This window comes from Pogona vitticeps, chromosome 14 (assembly GCF_051106095.1).
Source record: "Pogona vitticeps strain Pit_001003342236 chromosome 14, PviZW2.1, whole genome shotgun sequence".
Lineage (NCBI taxonomy): Eukaryota > Metazoa > Chordata > Lepidosauria > Squamata > Agamidae > Pogona > Pogona vitticeps.
The window spans coordinates 91,623-114,779 of record NC_135796.1 but is presented as its reverse complement, the minus strand read 5'-3'; the positions used below and the strand labels follow the sequence as shown (position 1 = coordinate 114,779).

Below are 23,157 nucleotides of genomic sequence, written 5' to 3'. Positions count from 1 at the left end.
GAACTAACAAGGAGCCTTCCAGAGCCCAGGAGGTGTCTGGGTGGAAGGGATCCTGGAGGCGTGACACTCTTTGCCCGTCCGGTGGGATGGCTGGCCACCAGCAGGGCCTCAGAAAACCAGCAGGCCCTTCCCCCTCCTCCATGTGCTGGATCTTGCCTGAGGCCATGGGCGGGGCTGTGCCCAGAGGGGTCCTCCTTGGAGGGAAACCCCAGAGATCTTATCCAGGACAGGCAAGGAGGGAATCTTCCCTGGGATCCTGCAGACCCATGGGCTGATTTGAGGGATGTGAGATGGGCCCCAGCGCTCCCTCCTTCCAGGCTGTGGGGGAGGCCGCCACCCCGGCCCTCGCCGCCAATGATGAACCCCACTGAGGCACTCCAAGGCATGTGGGCCAGGGCACGGACGTCTGGGCACAGCCTTTGGGTCTCCATGGGGAGACACAAAGACACAAACCTACCTGTGGCTTCAGCAGCAAGGTGAAGGCCAGGCCAGCCTTCCCTGCACGAGCAGTTCTGCCCACCCTGGAAGCAGATGTGCAGAGTGTCAGTTCCTGCCCCCGCCTGGATGGCCTCCCTGCCCCATGACCACACTCGTCTGCCACCCCCCACCCCCAGTTGCAGGCAGCAGGACTTTCCTTCCACCATGAAAAAATTACCGGTGAATGTAAGTCCTGATGAACTGCGGGGCATCGTAGCTGATCACGCATTTCACGCCGGCAATGTCAATTCCTCGGGCCGTGGCATCTGTGCTGATCAGCCTGGGTGGGAGATGTAAAATCCACCTATAGAACTAGGACTGGCTGCTCTCTTTGGGAACCCTCACACACACACACACCCCTTCACGGCGGCAACTGCCTCTTCTGCTACCCGACACCTCACGGCCAAGAGGCGATTCCATCCATTGGTGGCATGGAACGAGCCTGGCTGACCAAAGAGGAGGGTGGCCGAGTCCTTCCTCTCTCCCACAAGCCAGGACCCACTTACAGCTGGATCTTGCCCTGCTCAAACCCCTTCAGCGTCCTCTTCCTCTGGGTCGGACTCAGCCGGGAAGAGAACTCTGCTACCGTCACTCCCCCGAAGGCTCGGAGCAGCAGGAAAAGCCTGGCAGAAAGAAGGAGGCAGGGGCTGCTCAGGCAGGCAGGCAGGCAGGCAGGCAGGCAGGCAGGGTCCCCGTGGGCCTCTCTCCCCGGAAAAGGGCTGCCCACGAGAGGCAGCCGAAGCCCCAGGGAGCCTCCGCTGCCAAGGGCAGCGCTCAGAGGACATGCCGCTGAGGGGCCAACGGTCCAAGCCACCTTCTGAGCCGCTGGCATGGCCAAGCAGAGGCTGGCTGGCTGGCTGGCCTTCAAGGCGGCCTCTGCCACCAAGTCCCACCTGTGAGACGTTTCCTTGCTGTTGGCAAAGCAGAGGACACGGGAGAACTTCAGCCTCAACAAGAAATGCAGGAGGAACAACGGCTTCCAGCTCAGGCTGCAGGGCACGTAGTATTGCTGCGGGGGGGGGGGTGAGAAGGGAAGTGTCGCTGGAGCCCCACAAGCCACTCTCCCCACCCGGCCCCCCAGCTCATCTCACCACCCCACGGTGGCGACGCTGCTCCCTCCGCCTGGCTCCTCAAGCCAGGAGGCAGAAGGGGCTGCAGGGCCCCAGAGGGATGGATCCTGCACGGCCTTGCCAAGGGGCTTTTCCTCCAACTCAGCCCTCTGCCCCCCCCTCATCCCCTGGGGAATTCCAGCACGGGTAGCACTTCCGGGCGCTGAAGGTTCAGTCTCAGGATGAGCTTCCGAGGCAGAGAGGAAACTGGAACGGACTTCTTTGCAAGAGAGAGACTGAACCGCCTCCTCTTCTTCCCACAAAATCACCTCCCGCAAAACACAGGCTCCTGGTCTTAAGCACACAAGACCAACGGCCTGGACAGTTTCTCACTTCTTCGATTGTTGCTTTACATACAGAGGTATATTTTATGCTGGGGATGCAGAGAAGAACCTCCGCATCGTATGAACCACAGACTGTCCTGGGTTTCTCCCTTCTCCCTGGGGCTTCTCTAGGGCCCGGGGGCGGGGGCGGGGGCGGGGGCGGGGGCAAATCCGTTTGTCTACCCCCACTGAGCCACAGCCCCATTTTTCAGGGTGCTGCCCCGCCTACTGGCCCCAGACTACATCCTAATCACAGTCATCAAGACCGTGTAGGAAGGCCTGCCTCCTCCACCTCTGCTGGCTGACCCACCAGGCCCCTGGGGTCAAGACCTGGGAAGGGCTGCAGGCCCCCTTGCCAGAGTGGGCCTGCCTCCTGTGCCTGAAAGGCCAAGGCAGCCTGGGACCCGCCACCCACAATGGGCAGGGGAAACCCCGTCCGGGCCCCACCGGCTGAGCGAGCACCAGGAGAAGCCTCCCCGAGAGCCTTACCGAGAGCCCCTCCGGGAGGGCGTACTTCTTCTCCACATCCTGCGGGGCCACCACCTGCGGCTCGGAGGAGGCCGGCATGAAGAGGCGAGGCTGGAAGAGGCCGAGCTGCTGCAGCTTCTCCGGGTTCCGGGTCAGAGTGGCTGAGAAGAGGAGCTTCTGCAGGGGAAGCTGAGGGCAGCAAGCCCTGGGAAGGAGCAGCGGGGAAAAGCTGAGCAGCAGGGAGAAGCACGGCCTCTGCCAGGGAGCAGCAGTGCCCCACAAAGCACAGGGCAACCGTCCCAGGACTGCCCCACTGGCCCTCCTGGCACCCCTCCCCCTGGGGGCCAGCTCCACCCTGCAGGCAGGCGTGTGGGTCCCTGGGCAGCGAGGAGGAAGGCCTCAGGGTCACAGCCTTCCCAGAAGGGCTCTCTAAGCCCCACAGCGGGCAGCATCCACTCAAGGACCACAGCCGGACGCTCTGCCACCCAGGACACACCACGCTGAGAAGCTAAGCAGGGTCAGGCCTGGCTGGTCCTTGGAGGGGAGGGAGGCCCCACCGCCCCTCCAGAGGAATGCCAGGGGGTCCTGCTTGAAAGCCACAGTGGCCCCGAAGAGGCGACAGCACCAGGCTAGAAGTATCAAGGCCACTCTGAGGAGAAGGAGGCCCTTTCTGACGGATCCCCAGAGGGGGTCTCTGCAACGAAGCCCCTCCCAGCCCCCCCACCCAACCCAAGCTGGGGGAGCAGCTGCTTACTTGGCGGCCGTCAGGGGCTTCTGCTCTGCCCTCCGCCCAAAGAGCCCCAGGGGACCGGCAGCCTCCTCGGCCCTGGACGCAGCCTCCACTGCTTGCTGCAGCCAGTCCTGGTGCATCCCGTCAATCATTCGATCAGCCTCGTCAATGACCTTCGCCCGGAAGGAAGGAAACGGCAGCACTCAGGACCGGAGCCCAGACACCTCAGGGGAGAGGGCTGGAGGCCATGCCTGGCAGGAAGGGTGCCAGCCTCTTCCTGGGGGGTCTACAGCAGGACACAAGGGCTCCGGCCAGGACCGCAGGGGTAGCCTCAGGGCTCCTTGCCCATTTCAGGAGCCCGAAGGAGACAGTGGCCAAGGCTCCGTCCCAAGGAAGCATTCCCCACACACACCCTCCTCGCTCCAGAAAAAGCAGCTGTGATGCACCTGATGCACTCTAGCTATGACTATTCAGTTGGCCTTCTTCATGTAGGCAAACTTTATTTTGCTTCCTACATTCCTTGAAACTGCAGACAGGTCGATGGGTGGCGGGGATGGGAAACAAGGCCTATTTACTCTGTAGAAACTTCCTGGCAACACGACAGCTCTGTTCCTTTTAATATTGGCAAACGGCACTCAGCCTACTAAAATCAGATGCACTTAAGACACAATTCGAATTGCTGGCCCCAGGTTGGCCCACCCGATCCGGCTGGAAGACCGAAGACAATCAGTTACAGCAATGATTCTTGCGCATGCACGCGCGCACGCCTGAACTCTGGGAAGCCAGGCAATTAAGGGGTCAGGGCAGGTTGGGACAGAGAGCAGAACACAAAGCAGCCTCCTCTTCTGCACCTGCAGGGAGAACCACTCCACCCTCGGCAGATGAGGCTTTGACTGATGCCACTGTTTAAGGTCCTCGTGCCCAGCCTTGGCAACACCGGAAGGACCTCCCGGTTCACCTACTGGACGGCCACATCAGGCGGCCAAAGACGCTGCCGCAGCGGAAGAGTTCGGCTGGGCGGGGCTCCTACCAGCAGCCAAAGATGTGGGGAGGGAAGGTGAGATGGGTGTTGGGAAGAGGTGGCGTTTACACTCACCAGGAAGCGAAGGTCTCTTAGGCTGAAGGCGGGGCTCTGCTGGAGGTGATCCACCAGGCGCCCCGGGGTGGCCACCACGATGTCTGCCAGGCTGCGAAATCCTGTAAGACTGGGAGTGGGATGGGAGAAGAGACATTGTGAAGGCCACTGTGAAGGAACCAGGGTGTCCTCCTTCCCAGCACTCGGGGGGGGGGGGCACCGCCAGAGGCGGCCTCTGTTCCTCTCCGTCACCAATCCCCTTCCCAGCTCATCCATGGGTAGAGAGAGGGTGTGACATGACTGAAGCAGGCTCAGTACAGGCACCTCCCCCTGCTCCTTCTTGGGTGGGTTGGGGGGCTGAGGAGTAGAGGGGCTTCTGAGGGAGCTGCTGGATCCCCCCATGCAACACCCACGGTCTCATCACAGTTGCTGCTGTGAGGGGCTTTTAGGGACCCTGCGGGCCTCAGGACTTGCAGCTCAGGACAGGTACGCCCCAGCCAATGCCCTGTGTAGCCACATCCATTGGGGTGCACAGCGTGAGCTTCCAGTCCCAGGCTCTGCCTGACGTTGGGAATGTGAGGAGGGCGGGAGGGAGGGAGGGCAAGGGACCAGGGTGGGGCAAGCTCACTGCTGAGGGAGGGCACCAGCAGCCTTTACGAAGACTGGCGAAAACTAGGCACCAAAAAGAGGTAGAGGCTGGAAAAGGCAAGGCCCAACTTACGTTTTCTCAAAAAGCGACTCCTGCTCCTTCGCAAAGGACTTCTGCCCAGTGACCTGGACCACTTTCAATCCTGTCCCATCTGTGTAAATGTTGAAGACTTTACTCACCTGCAAAAGAGAAGTGAATCAGAGGGTAATCTTGAACTTTGTTCATGTCTGCAATATTTATTTATTTATTTAACTTATGTGCTGCCACTCTACCCAAAGGTTTCTGGGCGGCTTACAACGATTAAAATACGATTAAAATAGATACTCTAAAAATTGCCATCAGGACCCACAGTTGATGTTGTTTCAATTAAAAGCCTTCTGGAACAGGAAGGTTTTGACCTGGCGCCGAAATGTCATCAGCGTCAGCACCAGACGAATCTCAATCGGGAGAGGTGGAGGTGGGGTGGGGGTCCTTTTGTTCATGTTCTTGTTAGACAGATAGAGAAATGAAACTTTTGTGGATCTGCAAATCTTCCAGAGACATACTAACAGATCCAGAAACCCACTTTCAATTCACTCTGTGCCTGCTGCTGCTGCGGGACCATCAGGAAGGCTACGGAAGCCTTGATGCCACCCTCCCTTCACCTTACCGTCTCTGACTGGCCTCCATCACCCAAGTTATTATTACACTTTGAGAAGAGGGAAGGAAGGTATGCCAAACGTTTTCAGCAGAAGCTGTAAGAGACGGTTTCTTGGCCAGGATGAACAATCTGCAGTTAATTCCCCAAAAGGAAAGCCTGCTTGCCAGGAACACACCTGCTGTGCCAACTCCTTGGTGGGCAAGACGATCAGGGCACGCACCCGACAGACAACACGGTCTAGCAGGGCCTGCCAAAAGAAAGACCAACTGTCAGGATAACCCATGAGTACGAAAGTACAAGAGGAAGGGGCTCCCTTAGCCTCAAAGCACCCTGCCACTTTCTGAAGCCCCAGGGAAGCCTTAAATAGAGCCCACACACTTCAAGGAGCCTCCTCTCCTCTCTGGGTGACCTGGACTGTCTTTTCTTCCCTTTGCTCCAAACGAGATCTCCTCTTGTCCAGAGGACAGAGAGGCTGAGGCCAGGCTTTGAAATGGACGTAGACAGAGTCCTGCAAAACTCACAGGTGAACTAACTGTGCAGGAAAACATGCTTCAAACTGATGGACAGAGAAGAGGGAGGGACGAGTGGAATTACTGGGAGGGAAACCTCACAGGAGGCAGAAGAGAGAGGCTGCAGGCCTTGCGCCTACTGGCTCTACTCAGGAGGCTTCCAGGATTGTTCAGACCCGGTGAAGAATGACCTCAAGTTCATTGACACATACCCCTACGCATACACACAGACTGCCCATGTCATCACGTGCTATGGGACCACTTGGCTGTAAAAACGTTGATTACTATGGTGCTGAGCATGCACCCACACACATACACACATACACACATACAGAGATAGAGAAATCTCTGAAGCTCACCTGCACCACAGGAATGACAAAGGCCAGGGTTTTACCACTGCCTGTCGGGGCCGAAACGCAGATATCACTTGGCTGGTAGCCACCTCTTCCAGCCAAAAACCCACTGGCCCCACTTTCCAAGATAGCTGGAATCACCTCTGCCTGAACTGAAGAAAGAGAGTGGGAAATCAGAGCAGCCAGATCCTCATACGGTTGTAAGGGGGGAACAGCCTCTTCTAACCAGGTATACAGACATGCCTCCCCTGTCCCCCAGGCTCGTCTTCACCACAAGCCATCTTGGTCTAAAAGTATTTTCTGACAAAAGATCCAGGATGGCCTTCTTAGTTAGCAGCTCTTGGCTTCAAATCCTCTTCCCATCGCCCCCATCGCCTTGTGGCTACAGTGACACCCATTTTCCTGCAATGGCTCTGTGCTTTCCACCTGGATGATCCAAATCCCTGCATTTTTCAAGTTTGGCAGCACTCAGGCCTCCCCGAACTCATGTTTTTATCAGGCAAAAAGGGCTCGAATCCCCACTTAGCCATAGAAACTCCCTGCAGGAGTGAAATTGTTACAATTATTCCTTAAAGATCTCAATATTCTTAACCATCTTAGGGTTGCGATAAGTTGGTTCTGGCTGGACAGCACAGAACACACCCATTATTATATGCAACGTTTACATTTCTTACAGATTGAAAAAAGGTTATGTTTCCTATTTTACCGGACAAACCTGCATTGAAATTGCTCCTTTGTTATAGCTATACACAAGATCAACACAAACCAAACAACCATAGGATGAGCAGCCCTCGAAAGATTCTACCTATGTTCTTTCTCCATACTCAAAACTGTAAAAATTCCCAGGGCTAGAAATACCACATGCGTAAACAGTAACTACCTAAGTTCCCTCAAAGGGAAGAAATCCTCAGCCATTAGTCACTGACCAGAAATATTCAGATGTAAATCAGCGTACTATGGCTTTGAACAGAGACCAAGACATGGAATGCTGCTGAATGAACATTGCTTCCATACCTGGAAAAAGAGATTCTATTCCATTTGCTTGCAGCTTCTTCACCAGCTTTGGGTGAATGACTGGAACATCCTGGAGAGGGACAAGGTTCTCTTTGATCCGCCTCTGAACAAGCTTGGGCTGAGCCAGCCATGGAGGCAGAAGAGGCTGCACCTGAAAGTGACAAATTGAAACACTGCATGATGCCACCCAAGGAACTGTGCACGCTGGGTTGAAGCAAAGCATCCAACTGAGAAAAGGTGAATTCCAGCGTGAGAACAAAGCTTGCCCAGCCTCCCAACTGAAAATGCACTGAACCTCCCTTCTCCCTTTCTAAACATGGATCTGCAACATCTCCCCATCAAGGTGGGTGTCCCTGACTTTGCTGCACCTAACCACTTCCCTTCCCCACACCACCTGCACCAAGGGCTAGGTGCAAAGCACGTTGATGACTGGCTATCAAGAGGCTTACTCTCGCTACTGTCTTTTGAGTGCAGCCGCCAAGAATAATCACGCCAGCAGGTGGAAGCGCCTCTCTTGGGCTCTGCTCTCTCTCACTGCCTTGGTAGTCCTCTTCTCTGGCTCCAAAAGAACCTTTTCTTTCTTCTGTTGCTGCTGCTGCTCCACTTGTGTTTTTCTGATGACCCCCCAATTCACCTTTCCCTCCTGGCAAAAAGGAACATAAACAAGACAAACAACTGGAGTTCTGATGGGTATTTTACAAAAATTCGTATCTGTACCAGCTTTAGAACCCCAAAAAGAGGGAGGTTGGGGAAGAAGGAATGGGTCTGACAGGATGCAAGGGGTGTGCGCAGGTAGCAAAGAGCTCCAAAAACCAGCCTCCAACATGGCAGTCAATCAAGCCAGGAAACAGGCTGCAGCACACATTACACCAAATGGGATTAAAAGGCAGAGAAAGGAGGTCCCAGTTCATCTCAGGATGAAAGATAGAGGATAATCCAGGAACGAAAGAGATCCAAAGACTGTTCAGCTGCTACCCAGGAGATCTTTAACCTTCACCTATTTTGGTCCTTGCTATGGTCTGGATGCCTCTACATTCGTTATACTTCTACTCAAACAAAAGCCAGCATTTTGCTCACCTACAACTTCCTCCCCGCCATCCTGGAGCCTCTTCTTTTTTTTCCTATGACTTTTTGAAGCAGGGGATCCTTCATGTTTTCTCTTCTTTCCGGCCTCCTGCTTTGATTCTTCCCCAACATCCAACACACTAATTTCATTCTCTGGTCCCCTTGATTCCACAGAAGTCACTTGCCCCTGCTGCCGTTTTTGCAGCTCCCGGACTCTTGCCTGTTCCTGTAGCCGCTGCAGGAGTAGTTGTGACTTGTCTGCTGAATCACTCTCTTCCTCACCAACGTACCTGAAGGTGTCATGGGGAAGATTTTGTCAGTGTAGTGCTCAAATTAGCTCTGTCATTGTCAGGATCCTCCTGGGCAAGAAACCTTTCTGTATTAAGCTCTCCACTGTTTACTATCCACTTTTTGCTTAAATGTTACTTACAGTATTTCAGATTGCTTAAGTATTTTATTGTTTTGGCATACTACAAGTTGCTTTAACAGTGCTTCTGAAAAGTAATCTGGAAACACACTTTAAAATGAAAGAAGGAGACTCCTGGCTGGTGGTGGTGGTGGTGGTGAAACACTCTGAAAGGGCAGGTTACCTTATCTTAAGCATTTCAACGGAAAAACTTAGAAAACTTTATTCAATCTAACTTTCTCGGTAACATTGTTTTTATCTTTGTGTAGACTTATTAGGCTGTTTCAGGAAGTGTCACAAAATACATTTAATAAATATAAATAACGAAAGCAACTGTAAAAACAATAGTCAGGAAAAGCTGACCAAGGTGCCGATCTCAAACCCAGTATAAAAAGCGTCTAGAAGTTAAATCTGTTTCACAGCAAATTCAATCACAGCCTTGTCAGGCTCCTGCCCCCCCGGAAGTGTTTACAGGGGGGCAGCGTGGCATCCCCGCCCCCCTCCCCACTCCCCCTAAAGGCAGGAAAAGAAGCAGGGAAGGCCTGCCGCCCCTTCGGCCTTCCCGAAGCGGACAAGAGACTGCAAGCCGGGGGGGGGGGGGGAGACGGGGGACCGGAAGGTCTCTCTCTCTCTCTCTCTCTCTCTCTCTCGGAGGGGCTCGTGGTCCCAGCCTGGCGACGCTTCTTCCGTCCCTCCCCCCCCCCACTAAGCGCGTTCAAAGCGGGGCGAAGAAGGACAGACCGGCCGCTGGGCCGGGGTGGTGGTGGTGGTGAAAAGGGGGCGGGGGCCCCTCTCGGGCCAGCAGCCGAAGGGGCCAACCTCGCTCCCCGGGTTCCTCACAACAACCCCGCGAGGGAGGACGTGCTGGTGGGGGCGGCAGCCACGAGGAGGGGAGGAAGAGCACGACCCTTCCCGCCTCTTCCTCACCGGTTGACGACGAACAACGCCATAGTCCAGCCGGCACTTCCACCGCACACGGCCCTCCGGCGCTTCGTGATGACGTCACCGCGAAAGCGCGCCTGATTGGACCAGCGGCTGGTCAAAACGTCGCCCCTAACAACCAGACCTCCAGCCCAGCAATAACGAGGCGGCGCTGGAGGGAACCAGCCAATCGGGATCCTTGATCCCAGTCATGCAAATTAGGCGCAATGTGCGCTACGGGAAATGGCCGATCCCGGCGTCACAAACCCCACCTCTTCCCTCCGAGGCGCGCGACGGGAGGAAAGAGGCGGGGCCGGCCTGGAGTTCCCCCGCCCTCCACGCCCGGTGGGGGGCCGGCTGGGCTTTTGATACCCTTTCCCCCCAAAAGGAGCGGGAAGGGGGGGCGCGCAAGGGACACCCAGGCCTGGCCCCGCCGGCCACCAGCCGCAGCTCTTTCCTTTGGGGGGGAGTCTTCTATCCAGGAACTGCCCGGGCCCACCCCTGCCCGATGATGGTCCTACCCACCCCACCTTAGTGTCCCTGCCCGAGCGGTGGATAATCCAGTTCCTTTTAGTCTCCAACCCCCCCCCGCCCCCACCCCCCGCCAGACCTGCTCACATCACAGAGAGGGGACCACACAAGGAGGTCTGCCTAAGATTTTATTTGTTTTCCAAGGAAGGCGGGCGGCAGCGCCTGCGATGAAGGAAGGAGCCCAGGGGTGACAGAAGAGGAGGACGGGGTCGCTGGGGGTGGGGGTGGCATCATCCTCGGGCAGCCCAGGGGTCGGGCAGTCCCTCCCCTTTGCAAGGTTGCTGGCTAGGCAAAAGTGGACCCGTTCCAGCCCACGTTCGCAGCGTTCATGTCGTAGTAGTTGATGTAGACCCTGCAGGGGAAAAGAAGGGGCGAAAGAAAACAAGGATTTAATAGTAATAATGATTAACGGCTGCAAGATTGATATTTGCAAGAAACTGGAGAAATGATAATCAATTCAGCCTAGAGAAATGGTATAGAGAATTATGGGACATGGCAATTAATGAGAAACTGACATGTGATATGAAAATAAGAAGAGGCCAATCAAATAATAATGATTTTAAGAAAATATGGAATGTATTTTTGGAGTATGTATTTTGGAAAGGGAAGGGGTATACACAGAGAGAAGAAACTATGGAGGGAAAATGGATTGAATGAAGTTTAATGTTGGTCCTGAAGATGAAGGCGGCACTGTGTGATATGTAATTGTATTTTTTTCTATGTGGTAGTAGTTTTATGTTGTGTAATTCATTTTAGTAAAATAAAAAATGATATAAAAATATATATTAAAAAGAAAAAAGAAATGTGCCAGCGGTCATGAGGTTGCTCCTCCTCAGAGGAAGGGCAGAAAAGCCCTCTGGGCCTGGAGGCCTTCCCTCCCCAGGACAGCTCCGCCAGCCCTCACGGGTCCAGATCCTGGTAACAAGTGCAGCAGCGCCAGGCGGGGGTGGAAAACGCCTTGCAAAACCCATTTTATTACAGCCCAGGGGGATGTCTTAAAGAGACCACCAGCACTGGTCTGCCACATCGCCGCCCCACCTGCCCGTGCAATTCCTGAAGGATCCTCCTTGGCCCCTCGCCCCTCCCTCACCTGTCCGCAGGTATGTGCAGGTGCTTGGTCAGCTGGTCGCACAGCAGCTTCGTGTAGGCCTTGTTCTGCTGCCCGCCGATCTTGCCGATGCTATGGAGGCTGCAAAGGGCACAAGGGTCGGAGGAGCCCCCGAAGGACATCAGCTGGTCCGCCACGATGTGGACGGCGATGTACTGCGGAACCGAAAAAGGAGCGAGAGGACCGGCTTACCACGGCGCGCATCCGCTTTAAAAGGATTGCCACCGGGCGCCTGGGGGGGGGGCTCTTCAAAACTGGCAAGGCTTCCGGGCATCGTCGGGGGGGGGGGAATGGATGGCGGGGCCGGCGCCAACTCGAGGCGATGCAGGGCAACGAGAGCAAGAAACCTCGCCCCCCCCTCAGGGCGGGGCTCCCTTCGCGGGCAGCCCTGCCCCGCCTGGTAGGCAAGCAGGCATCCTTCCCGGCCTCTGTCGCGGTCGCCGCCCCCCAACCCCCCTCTCCGCGCCCCGATCCGGCTCCGTTCTTCCGGGCGGCCCAGCTCCCCCGCCAGAAGAGAGGCGCGGCCGGGCCGCCCCCCTGGAGGACATCCCGGCCCCCTCGGAGGACGGCGCCTGGACCGGGCCCGGCGGAGCCATGGCGGGGACGCCCCGGAGCACGTGCAGGCGGCGGCCTTTCTCTTTCCCCTCCTTCCCCTTTCCTCCCCCCCAGCCGGTGGGGGGGGGCTTGCCGGGGGGGGGTGCCGCCCGCTGGTCCCGATCCCCTGCCCGAGGGCTCGTCACCTGGGCGGGCTTGCCGGTGGCCTTGGCCAGCTGCTGGGTGAGGTCGCCCAGGAGGCTCTCGGGGACGGCGTCCCGGCTGACGTTGGTGTTGACCACGAAGGTGGGCATCTCGGCGCCGGCGGGCGGGCGGGCGAGGAAGGAAGGAAGGACGGATGGAGGGATGGATGGATGGACGGACGGAAAGAGGGTCAGCCAAAAACCGGAGGAGGAGGAGGCGGCGGCGGCGGCGGCGGCGGCGCTCCGCTTGCTTTGCTTGGCTCGTCCCTTCCCGCTCCAGCACCGGGCGCGCGTGCAGACTGGCGGGGCTGCCGCGGCGCCTCCCGCTTTGTAGGCAGGCTCGGGGAGGGGCGGGGCGGAGGGGGGGCGCTCTTAAAGGGGCCTCCGCCCCCTCCTGCCCGTGGGTCTTTGCAGCCCTCCCGCTGCACCTTCTGCAGGCCGGCAAGCGGGGCGGCGGCGGCGGGGGGGGGGGGGAAGGTTGGGGTGCCGAAGCGGCCGGAGCAAGCCGCGGGACGGAACTAGCCGGGACCCCCCCCCCGACCCGGCAGGACGCCTGACCCTCGACGGCCCGGGCCCACTGCGCGAACGAGGCGAGATCCGCGGGGTGCGGCGGGGTCCGTAGCCGTGCGGTGCTGCTGCTGCCGCTGCCGCTGCTGTTGCTGTGCCCAGCCGCACGTAGGCGATGCCCGGGTCCGGCCTTGCCCGCCGCCCCCTCCCCCGCCCTGCCCCGTATCGGGGAATCTCCTTTTTCCCGTCGCTCAGCATCTCCGTCTCCCGCCGCCGACGGGTTGCTGCTGCCGGGACCCTCCGGGAACTCACAAGGGAGTCTCCCTTGGCACCTCTCAGAAATACGGGCTTATTTAGGTGTCTTTTTTATTCCTGGATGAGGTTTATCTCCCTCTTATCTTCGTCTGAGCTCCGGGATTGCGCAGCTGGTTGCATCCCTCGGTTCTCGGGTCGCGAAAATCCTTTTGCAAGACCCGAGTTTCTGCTTTGGAGGAAAGTAGAGACAGACAACACCTGGGCCGCTTACCCGGCAGGCTGGCTCCACAGGGTGACAAAAGGAAAGTTTTCAGGAAGGAACTTCTGATCACAGCAACTGTGGGGTCTCCTGAGCTGCATCCCACAGTCTAATGGCTGTGCCACCCTTCTGCCCAAGCCCCCTAACCCAGCGGTGGTGGGTCATGTCTCTCCCCTCCTCCCACCGCCGCAGCCACCCAGAAAGGGCTAGATCCATGGGGAAGTCGTTCCCCCCCCACACACACACATCAGAGGGCAAATAAGGTGAACATTTATTCCCCGTCGGCCGGCCAGCGTCCCTTGCCTGGGGCTGCACCCTCTTGCTCGGGCAGGAGCCTCCAGCAGGGCCTGGGCAGGCGTGGGTGGCATGTTCTCTGCTGGAGGGGTCACCGAGGGAGGGTGGAGAGTCTGTCCAGGACGGAGTGCCTGTCCTTGGGTTGCTCTGGGTGGCACAACCAGCGGCCCCCAAGAGTTCCCCCCAAGCCAAGGAATCACAGCCTGGTGCAGAAGACCGTTTCCTTCAGGAAATTATTTTCTGTGGGAAAAACTTGTTTCTTTCCATAATTTAGCTTGTTAAACTCCATCGTAATTTCCATGATGGATTTCCCTTTTGTCTCTGGGAGGAACAGGTAGATGAAGACGCCCGAAACGGCGAGAATAGCCATGAAGATCAGGAAGCAGAAGGGCCCAAGGTGCTCCTGAAAACAGAAATAAAAGGGAAAATATGAGATTGGGTCTGAAAGGCAACTCATTTATATATATACAACACGAGAGTTGCTATAATTCGGTTCCGACTTGATGGCATGAAACGGCATCACGGCAGGCTTGCGAGAAAGTATGCGGCCCTTTTTCCATTGCCAGGCGTGAAACAACTTCTGAACCCCATAATAAGCTAGACTGCACACACTTGGGCCCGCCCTCTCCCAGCTGTGTAACTGAGGTGAAGGAAGACTGGGCAGGATCCGAGGACGGTGCTTTCCTCACTACGACACCCAGAAGGCTGTCCTAGTTCAGAAAAGTGACTTCTGAGCAGGGGCCACCGGGAGGGAGTGGGCCGTGAGCTCAGCCCCATTTCTAGTGCACACAGACCAAATCCCTCGCCTCCAGAGGGTTTTGATTCTGAGGACATGTCTTGTGCAACAGGTTGAAGGGGGTTCTTGGGGGGGTGGCCGGGGGGGGCAGAGGGGTCCAGTTCAAAAGAAACAAGTGATCCCCACCCAAAGGAGACCCTGCAAAGGAGCTCCCCCACCTGCGCCCCCCCCTTTCTCTGCTCTTTGGCTTCCTGGCTAAAGCCTCCAGAGGGCACGGCTGAAGCCTCAGGCCCAGTCTGTTTTCCTGTGACACACACACACACACACACACACCCCGTGGTGTGGCCCTCGGCAGATTCTCTCTTACCACGATGACTGGGAAAATCATCCCGAGCAGAAAGAGGCCCATCCAGTTGAGGATGCCCACGATCACGAAGGCGGACGGGCGGAAGGTCTGGTTGAAGATCTCCACCATGACAGAAATGGTGGCTCCGGCTGGCAGAGGCGGAGAGGAAGGGAAACCCAGCATGCTCCCTGCGTCCCTGGGGCCCCACGGGGCCTGCAGGGGAGGTTGGCTCTTGTGGAAGGCTTCGCTGCTGGACGTGGTCCAGGGCTGGCCTTACCCTTATGGGGCGTGAAGGGGCTGCCAGAGGCAGGCAGGCAGGCAGGCAGGCGGCGCAAGGCTGGGGCGGGGGCAGCAGCAGTCCACCAACACCCCCCTCCTCTCCCCCCACCTTTTGCTGTCCTGTCTCCCCCCCCCTCTGCTCTTACAGCCCCTTGGCCTCGCCTGCTGCGTGCAGATGGCAGGGGAGGGAGGGCCCCCCACCCGATGGGGCCAGCTGTGGCCTGCGGGCTCTCTGCTGTGCTACTGGCTCGCCGGCTGTGGGTCCCAGGACTGGCTCCCTTCCAAGCAGGCATCCCGGGAACCTCCTTTGGGGCCTCCCGCACCCTCCCAGGGACAGACGAGGGGCAGGACCTGGCACAGGGCAAACCCACCCCGTCTCTATTCTTGCCCCTGCTGCTGGTGATGCTCTCCGGGGAGGGGTTGCAAGACGAGCCCCCCCCCCCCCTGCAGCCAGGCAGAACGGGTGAGCCCACACACCCGGGGATTGTCCTGCCACACCTCGGCCCACCTGCCCAGGATCTGGGGTCCCCACCTACCCTGACTGCCCCCTTAGCTCCCTGGGAAATGGAACAGGCCCACCAACTGCCCCCCCCTTCCAAAGCCTGGGGCTACTCACAGGGCCCGATCCCATAAAAGAGGACGAAGAGGAAGATGAGCCCCACGCTGGCGTAGTGCATCCAAAAGTAGTGGTGCTAGAAGGGGGGAAAAAACCTTTTGAGATCAACCCCCTCTCTTGCCTGCCGTCACAACAGGTGCCTGCAGGTCGGCTGTGGTGTGGGGGGGGGAAGAAGCTCATGGCTTAGAAGCAGAGGGATGTTTTGAGGGGCTTCTGGATCCCGGCTCCAGTCAGCCCGTGCTCCTGCCCTCCAAACGGCCCCAGATCCGTTTCCCCACACTGGCCCTCCGATGGGCGCTGAGACGGCCCCTTACCTGGAGCGAGAGGGTCACTGTGAGCAGAGCCAGCACCAAGACCATGGAGGCGTAGCCGCCCCAGAGCAGGGTCCGCCGGCCCAGGCGCTCAATCAGGGAACTCTGGGGGGGGGGAGAGAGGAGAGAGGAAGCGCCACTTCCGAAACGATGATGATAACACGGGAGAAGCCCCACTGCCCAAGCCCTCAGTGCTGAAAGGAAGAGGCACCCCCTCGGGCTGGGAGAAAGGCTGTGCCTGGCTCTGGGACTGGGAGGGGGGCATGTGGGCACCCGGGGGGGGGCTGTTCAGCTCAGCCACGGCTGGAAAGCGAGGCTGCCCTCCTTGCCCTTGGAAGGGTGCCTCCCCTTCTGTGGCCTTGTTTCCAAACCGTGGCCAGAGAGGCAGATAGGGGCCTTCCCCCTATCTATCTGCCCCCCTGGAGGGGTGGCAGGCCTCTTTCTCTCCTCCATCTCAACGAGAAGTGGGGAGAAGATCCACCGCAGGCAGGTGATAATCACTTTCCCTGACTCAGGACCCCCTTCTCTCTCCCCCCCCACCCAAGCCTCTAACCTTTGCCTTTCCTGAACCCTCAAGGGGCCGAATGTTGGGATGTTCGGGGTGCTCAAAGACCCCTGCCTGCCAGAATGGAGGGGTGGGTGGGCGGGTAGGGGGAGAACGGGACCCTCTCCGGCCACCTTTCTCTCCTCGGTCATGAACAAGGCTGAGGGACAAGGGGCAACGAGAGGGAGCTGGAGGTGAGCAGCTTTTCCTTCCGGGCTGAGAAAGGCTCCAGCAGCCTCCCTGCTCTCCAGACTTACGCACAAGACGGACGACAGGCATTCGCAGAGCCCGACTCCCAGTGCCAGGTACGGAAGGAGCCCTTCCTCAAACTGGGCCGTGCGGAAGACCTCGAAAGAGTAGAAGTAGATCTGAAAAAGCCAAGCAGGCAGGCAGGCAGGCAGGGTGAGGCCATGGCCGCCGGTGGGCCCCCAGATGGGAACGCACCAGCCTCTCGTGGTCCACCAGAGAGGCCGCTGCTGATGGGGGGGTGGGGAGGGGAGGGGAAGACGGACACCACGACTCAACTGCATTGATGCCACAGAGTTGCAAGGTGGTTATGACCGTGATGGTCACGTACAGCTGCCAGCGCATGGATCGGCTCCTCAGCACTTCAAGGACGCGGAGGCTTTTGGGGCTGGCCACGGCCGCCTTCTCCTTCTTCAGGTCCTCGATCTCAGCCCGATGGTCCCCCTCCCCCCAGAGCTGCTTGATGGCTGTGGCACGGAGGGAAGGGAGGGAGGGAAGGAGGTGAGGGGGGGCCACCCAGCAGAAAGAACCACCGACAGGCCCAAGGCCACCCAGCGGGTGTTGAAGGGTCTCCCAAGTTCTGGTCCGGCACTCGGCCCACAATGCCGGCCCTCAGGAACTGACAGGGAGCGGCCCAGGCTTGGGAAACCCCCCCCAGGCCAGGCCTCTGGGTTTGCTGCCTCCAACGGGGGGGGGGGAAATGTCATGGTGGTTCTGGGGGACAAGGCACAGAATTCCTCCGCCCGTGACAGGAGGCACCAGCGGGCTGGCCACTCTTCTTCTGAAGATCCAGCACCCCCTACCTTTCAGGAAAGCTTCCTCGTTGCCTTTCTGTATCAGGAGGTAAGAGGGGGAATCCGGAAAGCAAGGGAGCACGGCGAGCTGGATCAAGGCCATGAGTCCACCGAAGGCCAGCAGGAATGGCCAGAAGGGCTCGCTTCCTAAGATTTCCCTGCAGCGAGAAAGAGAAGAAGGTGACTCCGAACATGGCAGAGAAGGAAGTCAATCCCTGGGGAAAGAGGTGGACGGGATTTTGCCTTCGACCCCGTTCGTTGGTGGTCTGGCCATCCTGGGACGTCACCCTCCAGGGCCCCGAAGGCGCCACACTTACCCGAGTCCAATCACTTGTCCGCAGACTTTCCCCAGGGTCAAGAAAACAGCCACTGTGGCGTTGGTGAATCCCCGCAGTTTCTTGGGCGAAATCTCTCCCACGTATTGAGGGTGGATGTTCAAAGCAAATCCTTTTTTTTTTTTTAAGGAAGAAGAAGAAGGAGACAAGAGAGAAGATGATGGAACTATCTGGTGAAAACTCCCCTGCTGGGGCACCAGTCCTAAACTTACCACAAAACATGGGTTTTACTGGGAGGGTTACAGAGGAAGGCAGCCTAATCTGTATCTTCCCCCCCCCTCCAAAAAAAAAAATTGTGGTGTTTGAGGCAGAACGACAGAAAGGGAAGTAGCTTTGCCTGGCAGCCCTGCCGGCCTCGGGAGCTGGAACACTGAGGTGCCCACCCTGGATGGGGGCACAGCCCTTCACAGCCGGGTTATGCCCAGCTGGCAGGGTTAAATGAAAGCTGGCCCGGCGCAGGCCACGGAGGGATCCCTGTGTACCGGTGCCAACGCCATAGAGGAGGCGCCCGAGGAAGACCATCTCAAAGGACCCGGCCCTCTTGCTGAAGCCCATGATCAGGGCAGCCACCAGCAGGATCACGTTGGTGAGCATCTGGCACTTCTTTCTGCAACCGGAAGGGAACACGGAGGTCAGGAGGGTCGTCGGAGGCCCAAGAGTTCCCGTCAGACCAACCAAGGCTCCTCTCTGGAACCACATGGCTGGCTGACAGCAAGGCGGGCTTTGTGACCCAACGAGTGGGGAATGCAGGCACTGCTTTGCAAACCGGGAGGGGGGGGCAGCCATATTATCCTGGCGAGAGTGGGAAGACCCCGGCCAGGTGCCCCTTTTGCTCACCCGAACGCCGTTCCAGGGCAAAGCTGTGGCCGGTTCCTCCCCCCCAGCACAAGAGGCCCTGCCTGCTGGCAAGTGAGATGCACACACAGAGGGAGGGAGGGAGTGGCAGGCTTCTGTCAAGATGGCCCTGGTTCCTGCCCCCACCCGGCCCTCCGTGTCACCCCCTGAGGTCCGTGGGTGACCCTGTCCTCCGTGTCAGGCCCTGACAGACACACCAGCAAACCCACGAGAGCAGGAAGGAAGGTCGACCTTCTCTCCCCTGGAGGGCTGGATCCACAGAGCAGAAGATCTCCACCTCCGCTCTGCTCCTCACCGGAAGCAAAATGCCTTGGTGGCTGGTTTCAGGTAGAAAGGGGTCCCTCGTCATCCGTGGGCTAGGAAAAGCGAGGCATGGGGGGGGCTCCCACGGGAACACTTACTTCCTGTATTTTGCCGTCAGGTACCCACAGCAAACGCTTCCCACGAGTCCTCCGAGGCCGTAGATGGAGACAATGAAGGACCACATTAAAAGGATGGTCTCCTGAGGGAGGGGGGCGCCATGTCGCTCCATCCATGTTTCATTGATAAACTTTCTAATGTGCTGTGTGCATAAATAAATGAGTCACTCCTCCAGCATCCCCTTCAGGTGTTCCCCCCTCCCCTCCCCCCTCCCCCTCCCCCCCAATGGCCAAAGCAGGATGCAACATGTTTGGTGGGCATTAAGAGCATCCCCTCCCCCAGGGCAGCCAGGCATTCAGGGCAAGGCGAGGTGAGCAATCCAGTTTGTAAACATCAGTAACAAAGTTGGTAAACCAATGTGCATTGTTGTATGACTAAGTATCAATATCTTATTTATTTTCCAGCCCTTTGCAACTTATGTTTTAAGCAAATGTTCAAGGTGGTTGGATATAAACATTTAGTTGCATCTCTAGCCCTTCAAAACCACAGTGCAAATCTCTGCTCTTCTAAGGCACTGACCTGAACCCAGACCGAGAGAGAGAGAGAGAGAGAGAGAGAGAGAGAGAGAGAGAGAGAGAGAGAGAGAGAGAGAGAGAGAGAGAGAGAGAGAGATCAAATAAAATGCATCGGCTGCCATCCACTTGCAGGTTCGGCCTGCCTGTCTTTCCAGGAGGAGGAACCTTGTTGGAAGGGCAGCAGGGGAGGGGAGGGGAGGCCTTGCGTGAGAGCCATCATCTTCTCTCCATGGCCCCCCCTGAACACTCCATCCGGGTGTTAGTGCTTACTAGGGCAGACTCCCTGAAAGCAACAAGAGTTACATAAAAGTGACGGCTAACAAGTCTACCACTTCTGTGGGCCCCAGTCTAGTCAGGATTAAAACTGGATTTGGCCCTCTCCCCCTCATTTGGGGTGGGTGCAAATGAAGCCCATCTGGGTTGGCGGGGTGGGTAGTGGGTGGGGGTGAATTAATGAGTGCCCCAGACATTCTGGCTTCATTCCTCATCAGTCCAAACCAACTTTCTCATTGTGTTGGACCGGCTAGACTGTGCAGTGAACTTGTCAGCAAATTCTTCTATTCTCTTGTTTTGCATTTTGAAATAAAAGACAAGACAGTTGTGTAACTAGTTGTTTCTTTACTGAATTCCTCCGTTGTTGCAGAATTAGATCCCATTGGATCCTTTAACAGCAAGAATAAAGGGATTTATGCATCAACGGATGACAAATTAATTGGAACAAAAGCATAAAACAAGTAAATATTCTGTCACAATATAAAACTCCAGAGAGCCTCCAATGCCAGCACCAGGGGAAACGTGTCCACCTGCCTGAGGTTTGACCCCTTCACAGGAAGGGCAGTGGGAGGCCTCGGCCAGGAGACCCGCTCCCCGTTAGCGGGGGTCTCATACGGGGCACCCCACATGAAACCATCCCACCTACTCTGGAGACTCTCCAGGAGGGCTCCTGCCGGGCCAGAAGGCCTTGGACTGCTTACCACGGAGGGGTAGTTGATCACGGAGATCTGGAATCCGTAAGGGAAGCTGCCGCCAATGCCCAGGACCAAGACCATTTGGAAGAGGCCTCGATATTGCACCTGCAGAGAGAGAGAGAGAGAGAGAGAGAGACCATAAAAGAGGCGCCCCGGCCGGTCGGGAGGAAGTAGGGCGCTTCTCGCAAGGAGCCCGCCCGCCCGCCGGCGTGGATGGAGGTTTTCCATCACATCCTGCTTCATCGGTCATGGGATGGAGGGGAAGCGGCCGGCTAGAGACGATGGACGGTTCCTCCCATCCGTCCATGGGCTGGCAGCCAAAGCTGTAACCCCCTCAAGGTCCAGCCTCGGAGAGTCTTTCCCTCATTTCCCACAAAAGCAAGCCAACACACTCGCCAATGTGGCGCCGCTGGAAACCTTCAGAGGGTCGACTTCACCCCCCTCCAGGCCAGGACGCCAGGCCTCCCCCCCCCGACGGAGCCCCGAAGACGCGTCCCTGCCCCACCCCCCATCTAACAAACATCCAGGAGGGCCTTGAGAGGGGCAAGGAGACCGGGGAGCGGGGGAGAGAGATGACTTTGGGTACCCTTCCGCTGGCAAGGCAAAGAGCGGTTCCATTCGTGGGGAAGCGGCAGACTTTTCGGGGATCCCCTGAAGCCCCGGCCGCGCTCTGGAGTGGCTGGAGGGAGCGGGGGACGAACCCGGGACACCTGCGCGCCCGCGGCCGACACGGCCTCCGCCTGGTGTCTGCTGCCCCCTAGGGGCCAGATCCGGAGCCACTTCGAATTGAGCCGGGGTGGAAGGCGGAAGGGGGCCCGGACCTTTTCGGCTTTCAAAACCGGGGGGTGAGGGTGTTACCGGGATTCGGCGGTGACTTTTCGTTCTAGGCCTCTTGGATGCTACCTGCGGCCATCCCCAATAGGAGGATTCCCCAGACACGCACACGAAGGTAGGCAGTCCGTTGTCTTCCTTTGCACCTGGAGCCGTCCTCCACCTGGAAGAGAGGCCCCAGGGAGGGTCTCTTTGGCCCCAGGGAGGGGCTGGTCCTTTAGTCACAAGAGCCGGTCTGAAGGGTGGCCCAAATCCTGACCGCTGGCCCTCTAAGACCCATGGGGCACACGGGGAGAATGCAGGGGTCGGGAGGAGGTAGACAGATGCGGGGCAAAACCCTTCGGGGGGGGGCTTGCGTGTCCCAAGCGGCCCCTTTCTGAATGGGTTTTGCTGCTGTTTGCCTCACTTAGCAATATTCATGCTTTAAAGAGCTTTTTAAATGGCTTTTTTGCAACTGAAGAATTAAAACAAATCCTTGTTCTTAGGGACGATTTCAGATCTGGGAAGAAAATTATACCCTTTCCAGGGATTGGCTTGTGTGTTAATCAAAGAGACCATCCTCCACAGGTGAATCTCTTCAGACAGGTTGGGTATTGACCATGGTCTCTTGAGACTGAAGGATGCCGACATACCTTCTCGCCCCCCCCCCCCCGCCAGGGCTTGTTAAACAATCACAACTGAAACAATCGCCCATGTTTTGCATTTCCATCTCTCTTCCCCCCCCCCCGCCACCCCCCCAACCCAGCCAGGCATTTAAAGGACTGCCCAGCCCGGAAAGGCAGAGGGTCAGCCCTCCGCAGCTGCTTGTGCCAAACCAACCAGGGCTCCTCTCGAAGGCTCTCCCCCCCCCCCCCGCAAGGCTTCTTTGCTGTTTTAGGGAAGTGAGGGACCCGCTTCTAGAGGAGCAAAGGGGGGACTCACCAGCTCAGAGAGGAAGCGGGCCATGGCTTGGCTGAGAGGGAGAGGGAGAGAGCGCGCCCAAGGGGGGGGGGGGGCTCCACGGCCGGCTGCTCTGACGGGGATGGAAGCCGGCTGCTTCTCAGCCACCAGGCTTCTTTCTCTGGACTTTCTCTGCTCGCTTGCAGGGGACCATCCGGAGGCTCCGTTTAGTACAAGTTAAAGTTTGCTACCTAGGTTTTCAATTTACCTGTTCATTCGGTCTTCTGTGTGAAATCTGGAACTGCTTGGTTAAGCAGACCACCGAACCATGAATGCTGGCATCCAATTAGATGAATAAACCAGCCTAATGCCTGTAACGCCCTCTCAAGCAGGAAAGGGCGGGAAGGCTGGGCCGTTGGCCTTTGGCCTTTTCGGATTTCGTAAAATCAGCTGGGCTGCCTTGACCTAGTGGGGGCGGGGAGTTACCTAATTGTCAGTGGAGATCCCTTGGGGTTGGCAACTCTAAGAGAGAAAGCCATCTTGAAAAGCAGCAACGTATTCCGTGCATTTCTTTGCAAGCAGGTCTGTCTGGTGGAGGCTGCTCCCTGGAAGTGCCGGCTGCCACCGAAGGTCAGCCTCCACGGGAGACGAATCCTGTGGGTTGATTCGGAGAGCATCTGAGAGAGAGAGAGAGAGAGCACCTTGGGTCTTTCAGGAAGAGCCAGATTCTCTCCTCCGCCCCCACCCCCACCCCCACCCCCTGTCCTTTATCACTCACACTAGCTACAGAGTGACTTTGTGTACTGGAGGTAGAGGCCTCATCCTGCGGCTGCTCAGAGTCACGTACAAAGCAGTCATGGGGGCCAGAGGGGCCAGAATTAGCTAGGGTGGCCACATGGTCTCTTTTGCAGTGGGCAGTATCCTGAGGCGTATCCTCTGTGTCCAGCTCCGGAGTGTTGTGAGGGACCAGGAGGAGGGCTCGAGGTCCTTGGGGTGGCCTTTCAGCACCTGGGCCGCAGCGGTTCTGTTTAAATTGCAAACCTCCTTTCCTT

General features: G+C 57.7%; 3 protein-coding genes across 9 annotated transcripts in view; all 3 read right to left on the bottom strand.

The window, feature by feature from the left end:
- DDX51 (DEAD-box helicase 51) overlaps positions 1–23,157 on the bottom strand; it is a 48,284-nt gene that overhangs the window by 1,945 nt on the left and 23,182 nt on the right. The window contains exons 2-15 of one of the 2 annotated variants that reach the window (XM_078381842.1): positions 9,746–9,770; positions 8,425–8,702; positions 7,797–7,990; positions 7,348–7,498; positions 6,340–6,485; positions 5,647–5,718; positions 4,904–5,010; positions 4,204–4,312; positions 3,132–3,280; positions 2,399–2,582; positions 1,371–1,486; positions 984–1,100; positions 656–757; positions 458–521 (exon numbers count right to left, since the gene is read on the bottom strand). In XM_078381842.1, the coding sequence (XP_078237968.1) occupies positions 458–521; positions 656–757; positions 984–1,100; positions 1,371–1,486; positions 2,399–2,582; positions 3,132–3,280; positions 4,204–4,312; positions 4,904–5,010; positions 5,647–5,718; positions 6,340–6,485; positions 7,348–7,498; positions 7,797–7,990; positions 8,425–8,702; positions 9,746–9,768 (1,812 nt within the window). In that variant the 5' untranslated portion in view covers positions 9,769–9,770. Of the gene's footprint in view, positions 1–457; positions 522–655; positions 758–983; positions 1,101–1,370; positions 1,487–2,398; positions 2,583–3,131; positions 3,281–4,203; positions 4,313–4,903; positions 5,011–5,646; positions 5,719–6,339; positions 6,486–7,347; positions 7,499–7,796; positions 7,991–8,424; positions 8,703–9,745; positions 9,903–23,157 lie in introns of those variants that run through there. The other variant, XM_078381841.1, reaches the window with a different exon arrangement.
- MIF (macrophage migration inhibitory factor) lies at positions 10,381–12,416 on the bottom strand. The gene is made up of 3 exons (XM_072983385.2): positions 12,119–12,416; positions 11,361–11,533; positions 10,381–10,622 (listed from the first exon to the last, which is right to left on the bottom strand). Exons 1-3 carry the CDS (start codon positions 12,224–12,226, stop codon positions 10,556–10,558), a joined length of 348 nt encoding a protein of 115 aa, XP_072839486.1. The 5' UTR covers positions 12,227–12,416; the 3' UTR covers positions 10,381–10,555.
- Positions 13,391–22,525, bottom strand: LOC110082006 (solute carrier family 2, facilitated glucose transporter member 11). Of its 6 annotated transcripts, none has more exons than XM_072983371.2 (13): positions 22,374–22,512; positions 21,254–21,389; positions 20,402–20,500; positions 18,894–19,054; positions 18,120–18,244; positions 17,620–17,749; positions 17,312–17,460; positions 16,788–16,975; positions 16,520–16,630; positions 15,722–15,823; positions 15,408–15,483; positions 14,534–14,661; positions 13,391–13,833 (listed from the first exon to the last, which is right to left on the bottom strand). In XM_072983371.2, exons 1-13 carry the CDS (start codon positions 22,379–22,381, stop codon positions 13,627–13,629), a joined length of 1,620 nt encoding a protein of 539 aa, XP_072839472.2. In that variant the 5' UTR covers positions 22,382–22,512; the 3' UTR covers positions 13,391–13,626. The 6 variants fall into 6 exon arrangements, with proteins under 6 accessions (XP_072839472.2, XP_072839473.2, XP_072839476.2 ...); XM_072983372.2 differs by having other exon boundaries at positions 21,299–21,389; XM_072983375.2 differs by lacking the exon at positions 21,254–21,389 and having other exon boundaries at positions 22,374–22,515.

What these genes read in the sequence shown, in the direction of transcription:
- MIF (XM_072983385.2), bottom strand. Translation starts at nt 12,226, where the DNA reads ATGCCCACCTTCGTGGTCAACACCAACGTCAGCCGGGACGCCGTCCCC. An exon ending in CCACCGGCAAGCCCGCCCAG is followed by an intron (nt 11,534 to 12,118) that starts GTGACGAGCCCT and finishes TCGGTTCCGCAG; the next exon opens with TACATCGCCGTCCACATCGT. An exon ending in CTGCACATACCTGCGGACAG is followed by an intron (nt 10,623 to 11,360) that starts GTGAGGGAGGGG and finishes TTTCCCCTGCAG; the next exon opens with GGTCTACATCAACTACTACG.
- LOC110082006 (XM_072983371.2), bottom strand. An exon ending in CCTCTATGGCGTTGGCACCG is followed by an intron (nt 17,750 to 18,119) that starts GTACACAGGGAT and finishes AAAAAAAAAAAG; the next exon opens with GATTTGCTTTGAACATCCAC. An exon ending in TGATTTTCCCAGTCATCGTG is followed by an intron (nt 13,834 to 14,533) that starts GTAAGAGAGAAT and finishes TTCTGTTTTCAG; the next exon opens with GAGCACCTTGGGCCCTTCTG.